The sequence below is a fragment of the Myripristis murdjan genome, chromosome 21, assembly GCF_902150065.1.
Source record: "Myripristis murdjan chromosome 21, fMyrMur1.1, whole genome shotgun sequence".
NCBI lineage: Eukaryota > Metazoa > Chordata > Actinopteri > Holocentriformes > Holocentridae > Myripristis > Myripristis murdjan.
In genome coordinates this window covers 30155390-30173233 of record NC_044000.1, presented here as the reverse complement: position 1 = coordinate 30173233, position 17844 = coordinate 30155390, and the positions used below count along the sequence as shown (strand labels likewise).

Here is a 17844-nt window from a genome sequence, read left to right as displayed (position 1 = left end):
GCTTGCTGACACAACCTGTCACCACCATGAATGTATATTTTCAATTCAGCCCGACTGCCCATCTCACCTTATCCTCTGAGCCAATACGTGGCGCTCCTGAATCACACTTGTCTTCCTTTTGAACGTCCACACCACCTCACTTGAGGTCAAATTTGTGATGATACATCTGTCAGTTGAGCAGTTTTTGTCGGTGAAGCTTCTGCCAAACAAGCCTAAAAAATAAACCTGTCAAGTGCAGGTCTCCTGTCCTCCTCTGCTTCCATGGTTTTGTGAGCGACCAGACCTACAAAACATTTAGTTTTATATGAAAATGTCAAGATGCCAACAGCAGGATTGAATCAAGACCCACAAGCTCTCCCATTAAAAAAACAAAACAAAACAAAACAAAACAAAACAAAACAAAACAAAACAAAACAAAACAAAAAAAACAAACAAACAAGCAAACAAACAAACAAAAAAAAACCTGCCTTACTTACTTACGCTGATATAAATATTAAAGCTTTCTTAGTAATAATTAAAATTCTATGGTGGCCACCTAAATGTTTCATAATAGCAAAAACCTCAAGATTCTGTATTTATTAAAGATATATTCACTGAATGTGTTGATTACAACCAGAGACCAAAAATTAAAAGTGAGCAGCATTTTTTTTAGTTTGTGTTAAGATGAAGAATTTGCAGATTCAAATGTTTGCTGTTGATTTGAATTTGAAGATTTGCAGTAAAATCTTTTCATTTCAAATATTCTTCCCTCTCCACTGGTTTTAAATTTGGATAGAACTATATGGAATCCAAACAATCAGATTAATAATCTGAATTAATCAGATCAAATTTCTTTGTTAGTGTTGGGATTATTAAAATAGCTAATACTTGACTTAAACAAGAGGGTATTGAGTGGAGTGCAGAACTTGGCCAAGGTCTCAGCTGGAAGTTATGGCCCTGTTTGTGATAAGGCGTGCCCCTTTTCAGAGATGCTGTTGTCACCCTTTTCAGCCAAACAGTGTGGAAATTTACTTAGCGCCGCCTTGACCCTTGACAAGCCTCCTAGCTGAGTTTCGTGAAGTTATATGGATTCAGTTTGAAAAAACACCACTTTTTACTATGATTTTTACTTTACTATGATTTGTTACTTTACTATGATTTGTTTTGCAAGGTGTTTTCTGTGGGATCACTGCAGTTGGTTAAGAAACTGACTTAGAGGAAGCAAGGCTCCTGTTATTGACAGTCAGTTTTATTTGGGGCTTGATTCACTGTTTTACCCTTTGAAACCTGAGCAGATTCATTTTTATTTCTAAATCATGGCAAAAAGGTTTTGAGCAGCTAAATAAGAAACGACCCAAAAATGAGCCATAAATTTGTAAAAAGTAACAAGGAAATGACCTGAAATTAAGCAACAAAAATTCCTTAAAATTAAAAAAAAAAAACAATAAAGAAATACACACACACACACACACACACACACACACATATGTATGTATGTATATATATATATATATATATATATATATATATTTCTAATAATTCTCTCTATCTCTTTTTTTAAAGCTAATGTCCATGTCATTTTCTTGTAACCTTTTACTAATTTATTGCTATTTGTGGGGCATTACTTGTTAAGTTGCTCATTGCCTTTTCCCCCCTTGTTTTTCAAAGAATTCCAGCCAGTTTGTTCGGGTTTCAAAGGGTTAAATCAGATGTGCTATGATGAATGCATGGTGAATTGTACTCCTATTTATGCATAGAGGGCTGGGAGGGAAGTGAATCAAAGTGTAGTGATATTTGTCGTGCTGCCGGGCACATGGTGCTCGTCGATTCATTCATGCTTTGCGATTGACTGGTTTTTCATAAAGGAAGAGGTTTCACTGCATTGAGCTCATGTCTCCCAGGCAGGAGAGTATTCGTCTAAATGAGCGATCGAGGATGAGCGAGGGAGAGTTTATTGTCAAATGGGTTTCCTCAAATACCCGCTTTGGTGATAAAGAGGGACTGGAGGCACCCTCATAATCAATTAGAGGATAGACATTTCCCAGTTGAATCAATCAAATATCTAGTGATGGTGCCTGCCATAGACTATCACCTAAGATAGTCTATGCTAAAATATTAGCTTAGAGTATCAGAGTATCTGTGTTCACATCATCTAATGATAAATATATCCAACAAAACCATCTCCTACATGTCTGTGCTAGGAACAGATATCAGTCAAAAGTGGTGTGGCCTGTCTCATTATGCTTGTAAGACAAGGTAGAACTTCTGCTGTGAAGATATATATGCCAGGTTTAAGACATAAAGCTGCGTGTTGTCACCTGGCTCTCACTGCAGTACATGGTTGGCATTATAATTGCCATCCTGAAACACCAAAACACATCATTCTTTTGTGACTGTGCTTCAGCTTCACAAGGGATTGAGTGGTGCATCATTAGGCTAATATTCCTCACTGAGGAAATTGTGGCACCCACTTGATGAATTACCCATCACTATCAATATTAGGTAGGCTGATAGCTTGGGGCTTCATTCACTTGGGACCTGAACACTGAGTCAACCGCTGAACCGAGCTTCGTGTGCTACATTTGGGAAAGAGAAGAAGGCACCAGAACCAAGTCTAATGTGAACTGGGTATGAGTCAAGACCAAAGTTTGTCTAAGCCAGTTACAAAACCACAAAGAGCAAGATGAGGTTTTGGTTATGCAACACTTATTTGAAATATCACAACCCTCCCTTGACCCCACCCTCCCACCCCCCTAAAGGACCTTGAAATCCAATAAAAAGGACCTTGAAATCCAAAAATCCATCATGTTTCATCAAGCTGGTGTAAAACTCTGCTTACATACAGGCAGAACAGAGATGCTAAAGTTCATAAAGAGCAGTGGGATACAGCAGATACCTTCATACAGCAGCGTTACACAACATGCTCTCTATCTCCCTCTCTCTCTCTCTTTGTCCAGGAAAGCCTACATGCCGCTGTCCTGCCGGGTTCTCGGGGCCGTTCTGTGAGCGGAGGGTTTGTGACAACTACTGTTTGAATGGTGGAACTTGCGACGTCAGTCAGGGGAACCAGCCCGTGTGCCGCTGCATGGCAGAGTATACTGGAGACCGGTGTCTTTACCGTGAGTCCTGTGCCCACAGCATCTAAGACGGCAGCAGCAAACACAACAGCAAATTATGATTATCATGCACATGACCTTTGGACGATTGACATTAGGCTGTCTCTCAAGCTGAGAAGTGCACAGAATAGCAACAACAATGGTAAAAAACGAAGCACTGATTCGAATTCAGTCTTGATTCCTAAAACTCTATGAAGCTTAGCATTTCAAAGTTCATAGACAAATAGAGTTGCAAAAAAACAAAACATCCTAAGGCATTTTCTTTTCACAAACACCACATTTGCCTCTATTTGCAGATAAAGGAAATCAAAAAGCTACTGTCAAACAACCTTTGGGTGTTTCTGTGCTGTAGTGATAATATATTTTCCTTTCGATGCAATACTTTATCATAATGGGTTGAGGGAAAACAATTTCAATTGCACACCATTAGTATTTTCCTACTGTTGCGTGCCCAAGGGGTGATATGTTTTCATCTGTGGCTGAGATGTCATTTGATGCGGATAATTAAGTCCCATTAAAGCCCTGTAAAATTCCAATCAAACCAGCTTAAACTATGCTCCCAGTTTCTCATTATACACAACTCCCTCTCTCTCTTTGTTCTTCCCTCTCTCTCTCTCTCTCCCTCTCTCTCTCTCTCTGCATCCCGCTCTGAATGGCTGAACAGACATCTGCCATCACTACTGTGTGAACTCCAAGGCTTGTACATTATCCAGTAGCGGCTATGTGGAGTGTGTGTGTCCTGCCAGGTTTGAGGGAAACAAGTGTGAGGTGGACAAGTGTCTGCGGTGCCATGGAGCTCCCTGCCTCATTAATGAGGAGACAGGAGATGTGGTTTGCAAGTGAGTGTTTGGTATCTTACCCTTCATCCTTCTTGCCATCATCTTAAGGTGTTCAGACTTCATCTACTCTACAACAAACTCCAAGCAGCATACTATCATTCACGTCACTTCAACTAAATATGATTGACAACAGATTGGATCTTGCCAGATCTGACAATTTGATTAATATTGAAAAATATATCACACCATTCCACATGACCCATGTGTCTGACAATACGCTGATTAAGAGCTAGTAATGTCACCCAATCAAACAGCTGAGAAGAATACCCATTCTTATTTCAACTAAGTACATGGCTGACAAAAAAATTGCATCATCGTAGCCTCTTGCAAAAGTATAATTTCTGCTTGCTGCTAGCATCCATTATTTCTGCACCCCTCCAGTTGCACAAATGGCAGAATAGCACCCAGCTGTCAGCTGTGTGACGGATACTGCTACAACGGAGGCACCTGTCACCTGGACCCCGACACCAACCTGCCTTTCTGTCAGTAAGTCACCGCTTAATGGGTAGAGGAGAGGGGGAAAAAAATCTAATGTTCTCCACTGTTATTCACACTCTGTTACCACAACCATTCAAATGTCGGCTCTTGGCACAGAGAGACTGGCCTTGAAAGCGGAACTGAAAATCTTCATGGGATATTAGAAATCCTTACGTTGAGGGAAGGTTTGATGCCACTATGTGGAGGCCATGGCACAGCAGGGAGCTGAGTGCCTGTACACCATCATAAGCTGAGTGACACTTAACTGTGCCTTAAGGTCTTTAAGCAGATAAAAAATGGCTTCAAACCCCTTCAAAGCTTTCCAATTCTGAACACATCACACCGTTCCTCTCTGCAGTTAAGAGCTGATGTCAGGTTTCAGTGAGTCTCTGCAGTGGTAGGTTTTAGAAGTCTCCTCCTAACAAGATCCTGAGCAGTGAGGTATGTGTCACTCCGGTTGTCCAAGGGATGAAACTCAATAGAAAAAAACAAAAAACAAAAAAAACTTGTAACAGACAAAGCCTTGACTGGCAGACATGAGGAAATCATCAAGGCTGCTAGAGAGACCGAAGAGTGTTGGTCGTAGATTAATATCAGCGCGGCTATAATCAGGTGTGGAGCGGTGTTAAAAAGTTTCCCATGGAGATAATTGGAAATCCATTTCTAAAGCCAATCCTTTTGCTCAATCTCTTATCTTTTTTTTTAAACTGCCCATTGTCCACTGTAGTTAAAATGAAATTTGTGGTCATCACTCGCACATTCAAAGGGATAGAATCAATTTCTATGCAAATGATCCCATCTCATATTCCTCTAGGTTAACAGATCTTGATAATGTGGTTTATTCATTTGCTGCAAGGCACAGAGATTATGTGAGATGATGGATATGTCTGTGTCAAGAAATCATAATGTTTGACCTTATACTCTCAGTAAATGTATATTTCATCAAGCCCTCCCAAAACCTTTCAGGGCAGAGCTGTTTCAATTGTAATGGTAATGCTTGAGATAAACAGCACAAAGGTTGTGGAGATTTTTTTTTTTTTTTTTTTTTTTTTTTTTTTGGAAACTCACCAATATCTTCCAGTAGTAAATATAGCAAGAATAAATATCCAAGCCCTCTCCTGCATTCTGACACAGAGTCGAATCCGGATTCAACTGTGGCCATGACTCTGCTCACGGCCTGGAACAGGAACCCTGCTCTCCTCCTTCCTGTCCCCATTTTTAGACCACAGAGAACACCTCTGCTTTAATGAGTTACTGTCTACACAGAGGATGAGGAAATATGCTCTTGAAAAAAAAAGCTCAACTATATAAACTATACAATAGCTCAGGTTTCATCTCTCCACATTATTGAAAATGTCAAACCACTGGAGGAACTGTTTGTGCCATTCAGAGCAATTAAGAGATGGGAATATTCCACAAACAAAACTCCACCACAATTTGAGAGCAGGCAGAAGAAAGGTTACCACAGCCAACCATGAAATAAGATCAAGTGCTATCTGATCATCACAGATGCCATGCGGCACTAAATGATGGACATGAAACCACAACCTCACCTCTAATCTCACAAGTCAGTTTTTAATATCACCATATTAAATCGAGGATTTAAATCTAAGTATGGCTGACCTCTGATGCTGCAAATGAAAGTCTCATGTGCAGCCGTATAACTCATTTTCTCCAATCAGATCATGGGGTCGATTTCCTTTAAAGGTAGAATATGGAGTAATTTTCTCACTCCAATGTGCAAATGACCATAACATAGCAGTGGGGCGATCAAAGTGTTATTGATCAGTAACAGTCACACCACTTTTCCCATGATGGCTGCCAAAAAATTACGACTTTCAAAACAGCCAAACCTGTCCAGGGCTTTGATTTGTTTTTCTTGGTGAAAGCCTCCCGTGTTGTGTTATGTTAAAGACGCAAGGTAAAAGAAATATGCTTTGTTTCATAACTGCTATACTTGTGTCTGTATTCAGACGCGAATAGCAATGTCCACTAGATGGTGCTGAAGCTGCTTAAAATTACATATTTTGCCTTTAATTTTTTCTGCAATTGTGTTCACAAGTGTAAATATTCTTTGTACATCATGTGACGTTAGTTTACGAGGAGGTCATAGGGAGGTGTGGACGGATCCAACTATCTCCAAAAATACTGACACGTCATTCTTTTATATCATTACAATTATCTAAAAGCAGTGGATTTAGTTCACTGTGTATCATCGTTTTGACTGTTTTTTTTTTGTTGTTGTTTGTTTGTTTGTTTTGTTTTGTTTTTAAAGTCTTCCTCCTAAACTTAAAGTTAAAAAGCAGCTCATAAATTTGTTTACTACAGCGCTAAGTTTCCAGGAGTTTCATTTAGATTTGGCCCCTCCCACTCCTGATTGGTTGAATCCATTCAACAACCAAATGAAGGCAGGATTTCCGGTAGAGTACACTGATCTGAAATCGACGCTGTCAGATTTTAATATCATAATATTAAAATCTGACTTGTGAGATGGTCTCATTAACGTGGCAGATGGCTTTAACACAACTCCATGAATGGGTGAAAAATTTTCTTTTTCCCTTAATTCAGTATATCACTTAAGGTGCAAGACTGTGAGAGTTTTTCAACATCACACTAGGATTGAGTGTGAATTCTTCATGCATGTGACAGGATATCTATTTGCATCAATTTACAGAAAGCAATTTTACATCTGAGTCAAATATAGAGGCAAAAAAAATAAAGAGCAATCTGAGCATTCTTTATCATATTTTGAATCATCTGCAGCATAACATATCTTCCACGGTGGATTTGTATGCCTTTTCTTTTACAATGTATACATCTTGATATCGTATGCATATTTTATGACTTGTATATCATTTGCTAACCTCGTGGGAATATTTTGAAAACAAACATCTGACATTCTATGCTCTTGGGAATCAAATGAAAATAAATCCTCAGCATTGGTTGCCTCATTAGAATCACATACCTTATTTATCAAAGGAATGAACATCTAAGAGGTGAAACTACTGTAACAGATTCTTCTCGTGCAGATGTTTTCTGTAACTCGGCAGCTAAAACACTCCTGCACTGGAGATGCTCTGTGTTCATAGCACTTGTGTGGGTTTTGGAGGACTGTAATTTGCTTAATTCAGATGCAACTTCAGCTTATTCAAACTTGTTACTGAAGTTGTTGAAAGGGACCAAACCGTGTGTGAGTCTCCATTCATCAAGGAGCCAGCAGTTCAACGATATACATTCTGTGGGCCCTTTTATCACTCCCACCACAATGTTTTGCAGCTGCACGTCAGGGTTCAAGAACCAACGTTGTGATGAGCTGGCCAACCCCTGCGATTACTTCTGTCAGAATGAGGGGATGTGCACAATAACAGCCCTTAACAAACCACGCTGCAAGTAGGTCCCTCTCAACTCTCCGGCTGCATCCAGAGCCCACTCGTCCCCTTCGTCCACACCCACACCCCTACTCCATCCGGCTCCATTTCAGCCCCAGTCCAGTGTACGGTCCTCTTGTCACAGCGCCGCCTTGCAGCAACTGATAATGTAGTAACTGTCAGACAACGTGGTGAATCGTCAAAACGTCCCTTGAAACGGGTTAAACATGTAAAATATGTGGGAAAAATACAGCTTATGTAACGATATTACATTATAAAATTACCTAGCGATTATTATGTCACAAGGTACTGATTATACATTATACTGGATACTCTTTGGACAGGTCTGCAGCTGTAGTTCAGTTATTTTAAAATATTTGAGTGCTACATGTCTCCTCCTACCTATTAGACTTGGCACTCTGGAGAGTTGCTTTTTGCGGCACCGCCCTGCGTCCCAAGTTGTCTAAACTGTCGCCACACAGCACATTATGTCAATGTCACCATGCTCGGTTTTACAAAGTGAGCAGGCAGTCCAACTGCTCCACTGTCAAGCAGAAAGAGTCCCTGAAACAGGCTCTATCCAGGCAGAGCTCTTGGATGAAATGATAAAACTGCCAGCGCTCTATTCTCCCATGCAGGACAATTCGCACCCACATCCTCCATTTCAGGATGAGCTGCTCATCGTCTACTTCGAGAGAACCTTCTTTCTCTCATCTGGTTTCAGCGTTATCCCTTTTTTGACTTCATACTAGCTATAATATTGATAATAGTAACATTGACTAATAATAAAATAAGCCATGCAATTAGACTCGCACTGTGCAAAATGAAGCAAGGACCCTAAACTCAACTGACCAAAAACATGGCATAGGTACAAAATATGATAGTTGAGTCTGCATGGCTTTCATCATCAGACCACGTATTTCACATTTTTTGTCAGCTGAGTCTCAAGAGTCCTCATTTCAGTCGGCTCTGTGCAGCTTTGCATATTGTGTTCCTTTATAAAGACCGTAATAACACGTTACATCATGAGAGTTTTATTACAATATGTTAAAAATGTTATATCCCTAATGTAGTAATGATCTTCAATGGATTGGAATATCTTTTAATATTAATCTTGTCTGTCATTTTATTGTATTAATGGGGTTTATTGCATTTGTAGCATATTTTGAATGTCATTTTATTACGTTTTGACCGCTCATTACAAGATCCGTCAGATTCTTACATAATCAGTTGCTGCAGGACTCCACTCTGTACCTTTACTGCCCCTCACTGCCACCCATTCACCCATCCCATTCAGCTCCCGCTGAGCACACAGGAAGCGGGGGGACACTAAACAGCTACACTGGCTGTGTGTGTGTGTGCGTGTGTGTGTGATGTGAAACTGTGATGTGGGTGGTCTGCATCTGTAACCTGTGCATTGTGACAAGTTGAATATGGTTCTTGTTAGTTACTGATCTATGATGTGTCTCCTTGAACTAGACTGATAGACTTAAACATCTCGTCAGTGACTTTTGTTTATGTTCAGTATCACTAGTTGAGGTTAAGGAGATAATTCACTTGTTAATCACTTAAGGAATAATTTTTTTTGATGGTTTATGTTACCTAAAGGAGATTGAACTCCCCGCTACCCACTGTCTTCCATTAAAATTCATGATGGTTCTTGCTGTGACATTTCGTTCTATGAGGGCGTGATTCATTTCTCGTATGTACGAGGCTGCATTCTTATTTATGATAGCCTGACGTTCGGATTCTTACAGTGCATGTAATTTAAAGTAATTTCATTCTATCATCATCCAGTTGCACCAGATCATTCATGCTTTACGGACCCATCTGCGTCAATCATGTGAAATTGGATATCACCTCCTCTAACAAGGGTCATACATCACAACCATCAGGCGCCATTCGAACACAAATGAGATGAGGACTTGTTGTCCCGCTGTCTCCATTTCTTTTTCTTTTTTTTTTTCTCCACTGAATATTCAACATGTTAATGTTCACAAGCTGTTTCTGGACACAGCATGTAAATATAGAGTGTATATCCCCTCCAGGAGGTATGTTGTTTGTGTTGGATCAAAGGACTGTGTAGAAAGACTGAAACCTAATTTAACGTACAAGTCATGGTTGTACTCTAGTTCAGTGTTGTGTGGTTTTTCTCAGAAGTCTCTGGTGTTAGGAGAAGGATACAAAGTGCTAGCAGTAGTTGATTTGCTCTCTCTGTTGACCTCCTTCAGATGTTCAGCCAACTGGGCAGGAACACAGTGTGAGAGACCGGCCCCAAAAAGCAGCAGATCAGACAACACCAGTGGAGGTGAGTGCAGCAAATGATGTCAAAATGTTCTGTGTAAGCACTGTTAAAATTTGATTTTCTTAGAATGGGTGCATTTATGGTTATTTATTTGTCAAAAACCTATCCTGTTTTACAGGCAGTTTCAGACTAAGTAATTGCATCACAGCTGGACTTGGTCCTGATTGGCTCCCCTCACTAAAGAATTACTGAAATCCTTCCAATCAGACCAGATTGCAGCACTTGGGCTGGAAAGCCTCCACTCAGAAGGTTTACCTCATTTGAATTACAGGAGCTGCTGTTTTCAGCCAGTCACAGCTCAGTGCTGTGAAGACTTTAAATTCACTCAAGAAAAACTCTTCTAACTAAACCACAGCTAACTAAACTACATCATTTTCAATGTTTCTCTGTTCTAGAAATATGTTTAACTGAGTGTCTAGTATAACAGGCTTCCTACCAAGTTTTCAAGCAGCATTCTCTTGACCTGATTTAGAGATTTGTCCAGTTATCACACTTTGCCAGACCTTGAATTGGGAAAAAAGGAAAGAAAGAATGAAAGAAAGAAATAATAGACATTCTTTATACTTAAAGACCTGTGCAGCTACCCCTCAAATGAATAAGCCACATATTGTAAAGCTTCATCTCTGAACTGAATCAGCTGCCTCGTGGGCATGTGGCCGCTGTATCTCTGCTTCAGTTCCTGAACTTTGTTTTTTAATTTGGCTGGGGAACAACTAGTCGCAACATCCCTTCAGCCAGAGATAGAAACTCACTGGCCAGCAGCAGAGAATAGATAGATAGATAGATAGATAGATAGATAGATATACTTTATTGATCCCAACCAGGGAAATTCAGAGAAGTGTAACAGTATTACAGTAAAAGGAGAAAAGATAGATAAAAATGGAAGCCAATGCATTTTCTAGGAAAATGTCTATACAATGTTTCTTTATTTGGATTAAAAAAAAAAAAAAAAAAAAATCTTTCAACAGAAAACCTTCATCTGGATTAGATGACTAAGGGATCATGAATCTTATATTTATGTGTGTATATATGCGAACTGGGCAGTTCTTGGATGTGAATTGCCAGAGTGAAATATTGAGAATAAGTGTGCCAAGTTTCACCAACCATGGTGAATAACAAAATTTAAAAAATAAATAAATTAATTAATTAAAAAAGGAAAAAAAAGGAAAACATGGTCTTTTCCTGTAAGATCTACACACACATCAGCGGTGGTTGCATACAGCAGTATGTGACCCCGTCTCACCTCTCCTCCATCCCTACTCATCTCTCCACCCCATCTTCCCTCTGTTTGTGCCCTAGGGAGCATAGCTATCATTGTGCCTCTGGTCCTGCTGGTCATCTTGATTGTGACGGTGGTGGCAGGCGTTTTCATCTGCAGACGGAGACAGAGGTAAGAAAAAAGTGGTGCACAGTCCAATCCAATGCTGCCTTCCATTGCTTTGAAAATTAATAGATATCTTTGCTGTATAACTGAAAAGGTGACACTTTGAACATATTCTGTGGGATGATTGCCTCCTGCTGCAGCCCTCTGATTACAATTCAGCTTTAAGGATCTGCTAAGTCAAATTATGCACTGCAGCCATGCGAGGTGGCGGGATGTTATTTGTTGTTTGGAGTCACACAGTGCCGTGCAGCAGGCTTGAGCTGCCTGTTGTGTGTCATGGTAATCATTGCTGGCTATCCTCCACCTCCACCGCACCCCAGGGGCAAACGTGTGCAGAGGCAGCCCATGACAAACGGAGGGATAAACGTGGAGATTGGCAACCCCTCGTACAACATGTATGAAGTGGACCATGACAACCACGCAGATGCTGGCAGCCTGCTGCGACCCAACTTCACTTTGGATCCTCATAAGGTTGGTCTGTGTGATTTATTAAGACACAAGCCGACTACTGTGCTCACAGCGACCTGAAGCTTTACTTGTCTAGGAAGCAAGCTTGATGATGTACAATACATGAATGCTGGTTATTTGTCTTATCCCCAGACTTCTGTTTTATTTTGTGGAAGAAAATAGCGAATATCTTAAGTTTTCATAGAAATTAACAATTAACAATTCTGTCAGGCTATTTCTAGAAAAGCTAAGCGACAAATGATAGCCTCTGTCATATTTATAGTGTAAAAAAAAAGTAAAAAATGAGTTATGTTACTCCTGTTTAATGTGGTTTTGAGAGTAGAGCCGTTATAGCCAAATTCCTTAGATGACTGAAATACAATGTGCAGACACTAAAAAATATTAAAAAAGTAACGCATACTGTACACATTCACAGCAGAATCAGCTGTTAATTTGACTGTGAAAGTGTAAAAATAAACACTTGAGGTGGAAGTACATGATCATCAGAGTTAATTTAACACTTGTGATAGCTTTGCCCAGCCGCCCAGAGCCATAATAGCTCCAGGAGTGAACAAACAACTCTGATCAACACTTGTTAACCCCAAATAATTGTCACTGAAAAACCAACACTTGTTAACACTTGGAAATTGAATGTGTAACTTCCTGTACATCCAGAGCAGCCTAATTCTTTTGGCTTAATTGTGTTTAAATGAAAGATGGAACAAAAACAGGATCCAGGAAATCTCAGCAGCTGCCCCAAAATCAACTAACAGCACAATTTGGGTTTGTTGTTGATTGTTTCTGTGCTAATAACTTGGCAGACACACCATGTTATCTAGAGCTGTGATAAATGAGGCTCTATCACATTAAGAGCTGCAGATGTGTAAACAACCGCTGTATAGGATGTATACACAGGTGCTGCACACCAAGGGAAATGTGTCATATAGCTGTCGGTCTCATCTGTGCATAGACCTCAGCCCTGCACTAACACTCAGCATATCAAATGAATCATAACACCTTCACTGATGTTGTTATCTTGCTCACCCGCTAGGAGCTTCAAGCCTAATGCTATTGCTTCTTGCCCTGCCAACTTTGACATCTGCTATTGTCAGTCCAATCTGGCTGTATTTTCAAGAGACTCACTGGCTTGAATGTTAACTAGTTTCCTGTATTCCATTATCTTCTCCTCATCGAATGGAAGTGCCTCCCCCTCGACATTTCCCCGTTTTAACACGCTCGAGTACAGTCTGCATTCCCTGTAAAAGATCAGACATGTAATCATCGGCCGGACTGATAGAAAATGCCTGTTTGTAAATGTAGATAACCAGTTTTATTATTCAGTGCATGATTTTTTTTTCAGTCTCAGCTGTAACCAGATTTACCCTGGTCTGATGAACAGTGGTGGTGCTTGTTTTGTTGCAGGGCTGGTGCGTAAAATCCAGTGACCCTCGCACCTTGGGCATACACGCTGTGCCCAAGGAGGTGATCCCTGGACAGGTGAATTTTCCAAACTTTACCCCTTATTTGCCTGAATAGGACAAGGTTAATTTATCCATACTTTTACATAGGACTGATTCTTGAGAATTTGGATAAATCATGTCCCACTAAGAAAAATGCTATTTCTGCTGGAAATTTACAACATTTTAATGAATAAAAAGAATCAAGGGCATAATCAGGGGGTCCTTTGCACATTTGTAAGGTTCTTTTATAGGTTTATTTTTAATTTGTATTAATTTAATGATTATATGTTGCCCATGCCCTACAAAACCAGTTGTTCTCAGATAGGAGATAATCATTTCAACTTGATTAAAACAACAAAAAGTAATAATTTCACTGAATAATATCTTTACCACATGAAAGAGTACATCATAATATGTATTAAAAACTACAAACGATGGGTTTTGAACAATATTTACTATTATTTTGTGGTTGCTCAAAATGTGTCCCAGATATTCGTCACCACCGTCAGATATTTATTTAAAAAATAATAATAAAAAAACTACAAGGTCAATTACATTCCTGAGGAGCCCTTTTCAAACCTTCAGCTCTACTGCATGCTTCAAGACCGCTCAGGCTCCTGGAAGTTTTCTATTTTCTCTTAAATCTCTTCATATTTTTGGACACTGCTACTGTCACAACCACAACATGTCAACACCGTCTCTTTTGTATAAAAAATATTAAATTAGATTATGGAATAAATGTATACTTTTTAAGAAGAGGTCTGATGCAGGTAGCAACAGGGGGGAAACAAGCTGGCTAATGTGAACAACTCCTGCTTATCATGTGAAAGAGCAGGTTTTTGTCTCCACCGTCAGACGTCACCACCGTCAGGTTTTCTGTGTGACGGTGATGACTGAAGTCTGAAAAATGCTTATAACAGAGCTCAGGATTGTTATTTTTTGTACCAAATAGTTAAATAAAGTTGTTAAGTAAGAAGCCATTGACTTGAGTGGTATAAATTTTGGAAATGTATGTTTTAATGAGGCGACTGTCACCACCGTCAGATTAGTGTCACCACCGTCAGAGGCAGTTATATTGGTTTTAATTAATATGCTTACAATATGTCTCTTTGGTGCTGTTGAATTATTAAAGTAATAGGGCCCTATCTTGTGCCACCCGCTATCCGCTGCCACTACCCGCTACCCGCAAATTGCGGATTTAGGAACGTCCGCTATCCCTAAACGGTATCTTGCGCCACCCGCTACCCGCTATCCGTTATGCCGACTGCATCATTTGCGCCTGGAGGTGCGTCGTGGGCGTGTTTCATGCGCTATCCCTAAAGTTGCTATCTTGCGCACACACTTTAGGGATAGCGGATAGCGGGTGGTCCTGACCACCCGCTATCCGCTTTCCCTAAAGTTTGGGCTGTTAGGAGAGCGCGCCCAGGCGGCTTCAATGCGCGCCCCGACGGAGCCTCGCCACGCACACGGTCGGACTGATACCGGGACGCCGCCGGAATGGACTGAGTATATTACTCATATAGACTGTTTAGAGGAAAGACTGTTTTAATTGGACACTTACCCCAGCACGTTTTATTGTTTTATCATAAGCCAGCAGCTGTGCTATATTTTTATTTTTAATATTTTATTTGCCCAATCTACCTTGTCAATAAATTAGTTTACACATAGTTCCACCTCTGCCTCTTGTGTGTCTGTGGTGTGGCCCGGGGATTTTACTCAATCAGTACAACCTTGTGACACGTCCACTTGGACACATGTGGCTCCCCCTCCCGAATTAACTCGCCTATAATATAATATATAATATGTATATATATAAAGTCAACTTGCTTTAGCCTCAGTAGAAGCCCTGAGAAAATCTACCTCCCTCTCTCCATCGCGGGTTTAGGATTTAGGATCTAGGATAGCGCAGCCTGCCTTTAAAGGCAGTGGCACCTGGCACACTGATTGGTTTAACTGGCGTAACGCCCAAAACACGCCTATGCATAATATAGCGGGTAGCGGAGGTGTTTTGCGGATAGCGGGAGGTGCACAAGAGAGCAACTTTTACGGGGGAACGCCTCTTCCTAAATCCTAAATCCGCAAATAGCGGGTTTAGGGAGTCTGGTGCAAGATAGGGCCCTTAGTCTCTTTTAATACAAAAATATGTTTTTCAAATAAAAAAAAAAAATCATTACGGTGATGGTGCTGACAAAAACAAAGTAGCCTAATAACTGGAAAAACCTATTTTATGAAAAAAATGCAAAATGAGGAGGTTGGACCGGTACGTTACTGAACAGCCAAGACCTTGGCCTATAAAGATATACCTTCAGATTTTGTAATTTAACACACTTTTTTTTTTTTCAAAATTAAAACTTGTTTTATCCAAATTCTCAAGAATCAGTGATAGGACATAAAGGACAGAGCAGTGTGAACTGGGCAGTTACCTGGCAAACATTTTGATATTGGTTCACTGGCCTGTACCAACGCAGAAATCCTGTTCAAATGGAGCATCAAAATGTTGAGACGGCGTCTATCGATGCCGCCTCCATCGTTTTTTTGTGACGTCAGGACCCAAACATGTTTCTGCTGTCAGTTCCAAACAGTACCTGAACCTGTTTATATGAATTTACCAAGTGCAAATTTAGTGCTCGTCTGAGTTCATGTTGACTTGATGCTAACTCGGCCACCTGCTGTATGTCACCATTTGTTAAATGCTTGCTGGGTAATATATTCCACTAATATGCATGACTCATTTCCTTCTCTTCTCTGACTCTGCACTGCTTTAGCGGTGGTACATCTCAGATTTGTTCATCTGTTTGTTCTCGCAACTTCAGAGTGTAGAGCGTTTCCCGCTCAGCCCTGACCTGATAATCACAGACTTTTCCTCTAGATGATGATTGTTCTCATGACATTTAGGCGAATAGTAAGCCATCTTTTCTCTTTCCCCTTCTCGCTTCCTTCCTCCTCTCTGCCTGTGCAGCCCATGAACTACTCCAACCCCGTGTATGCAAAGATCTATATGGATGGACAGAACTGTCGGAAGCCAGTCATCAATATTGACGAGAGGAGAGAGCTACTCCCAAAGAAACTAGAGGGGACAATTCATGAAACCGCCGCATAGCCTGACTTAACACTTTCTACTCCTTTTTTACCACAATGTACAAATGTAAAAAGTGAAGGAGGAAACAAGAATTTTCTATTTCCTATCAGGCTCTTGGTTAGGTTTTATTGGTTTAGCATCAGCATAATGTCCTTGTTTGTGTGCTGAACAGTTTTCTTTTCTGTTTTCTGTTTGCTTTCTAATGTTTGTCAAACATTAGGTATACAGCGCTATATACCGTTATGACATTGAAGTAAAGCTGCTGAGTTGCAAAAACTTTATTAACACCAGAATCCACACCTGTGCACAGTTTAAACCTGAAGATGCAGTGCTCAAATTTGTACCTGTCTCTAATTCAAGTGGAATGGACACTGTTGTTTTGATGAAGGTGACACGTGCAGACTTGGCTCAATTTTCTGGACAAATATAAGTATCTTAGAGAATAGCTGAGTGGTTTATTTCTGATAGAGGCAATGTTTTCATTTGCACATGTTTCATGTGATGTATGGATCATATTATAACTTCACACCTGAGCAGTGAAGCTTGATGTCTATGGACCTTTTGTTTTTCTGTCTCGGGACACAAAAGCTCAACTTTGACTGGATTTCCAGTGATTATATCGACATGATCCTTTTGCCACATATTATCTAATTACATAGATGTTCTGTCTTTCCTGTTTCTTTATGTCTGTTTTCCATTTCCACGTTTTTCATTTGGACAGATGCTTCCGCACTGTCACAGCAGTAGTATCCCATATGAACTTGTGCTTTGGTGAGAGAGATTGAAGCCCACCTTGAATGTTCTGAGATCCGAATCCCAGATCCTGTACTGTACACTGAAATGACAGATACTGAATATCATATTTTTCTAGGTCTCGTATGTCAACAAGACGGCTTAAGGATATAGACAAGTAAAATATTTACCACAACTACAAAAAAAGGTTATTATTATAAAACACATCTGTTACTTCAGAAGGAAGACGATAAATATAAGAAATTTTATAATTTTGTATTTGATTTGTATGTCGTTTGGCTGCTTGTATTTTGAAGAAATGTATTAAATGTAAGTAATTTTTATATAAAATGTAAATCGATATCGAATAAAGGTGGCTTATTTCCACTTCAGGTGTCCTCTTTGGGTGAATACAGGCCAGGGGTTTTACACGTTTTCACGTTCTGAACCTCTGAGTTGACTCTCATTAAGCCAGAGACTCTGATTTGATACAGGCCACGCAATATGTTGATATTATTCAATATCATGATATGAGACAAGACACTGTCAGGGAATTTGAATATTGTAATATTCTGATATGACATAAATGTCTTTCCCTGGTTTTAAAGGCTGTATTTAAGTAAAGGAGTGCATTTTTCAGAGCTTATTAGACTGTTGT

At 40.0% G+C, this 17844-nt stretch overlaps 1 protein-coding gene across 1 annotated transcript in view; it reads left to right on the top strand.

The window, feature by feature from the left end:
* lrp1bb (low density lipoprotein receptor-related protein 1Bb) overlaps positions 1-17542 on the top strand; it is a 278342-nt gene extending 260800 nt beyond the window's left edge. Inside the window, exons 69-77 of the mRNA XM_030080256.1 lie at positions 2937-3098; positions 3760-3934; positions 4316-4420; positions 7688-7801; positions 10011-10087; positions 11384-11474; positions 11789-11939; positions 13338-13412; positions 16335-17542. Coding sequence (XP_029936116.1) covers positions 2937-3098; positions 3760-3934; positions 4316-4420; positions 7688-7801; positions 10011-10087; positions 11384-11474; positions 11789-11939; positions 13338-13412; positions 16335-16475 — 1091 coding nt within the window. The 3' untranslated portion in view covers positions 16476-17542. The remainder of the gene's footprint in view (positions 1-2936; positions 3099-3759; positions 3935-4315; positions 4421-7687; positions 7802-10010; positions 10088-11383; positions 11475-11788; positions 11940-13337; positions 13413-16334) is intronic.
* The last annotated feature ends 302 nt before the right edge of the window (positions 17543-17844 follow it).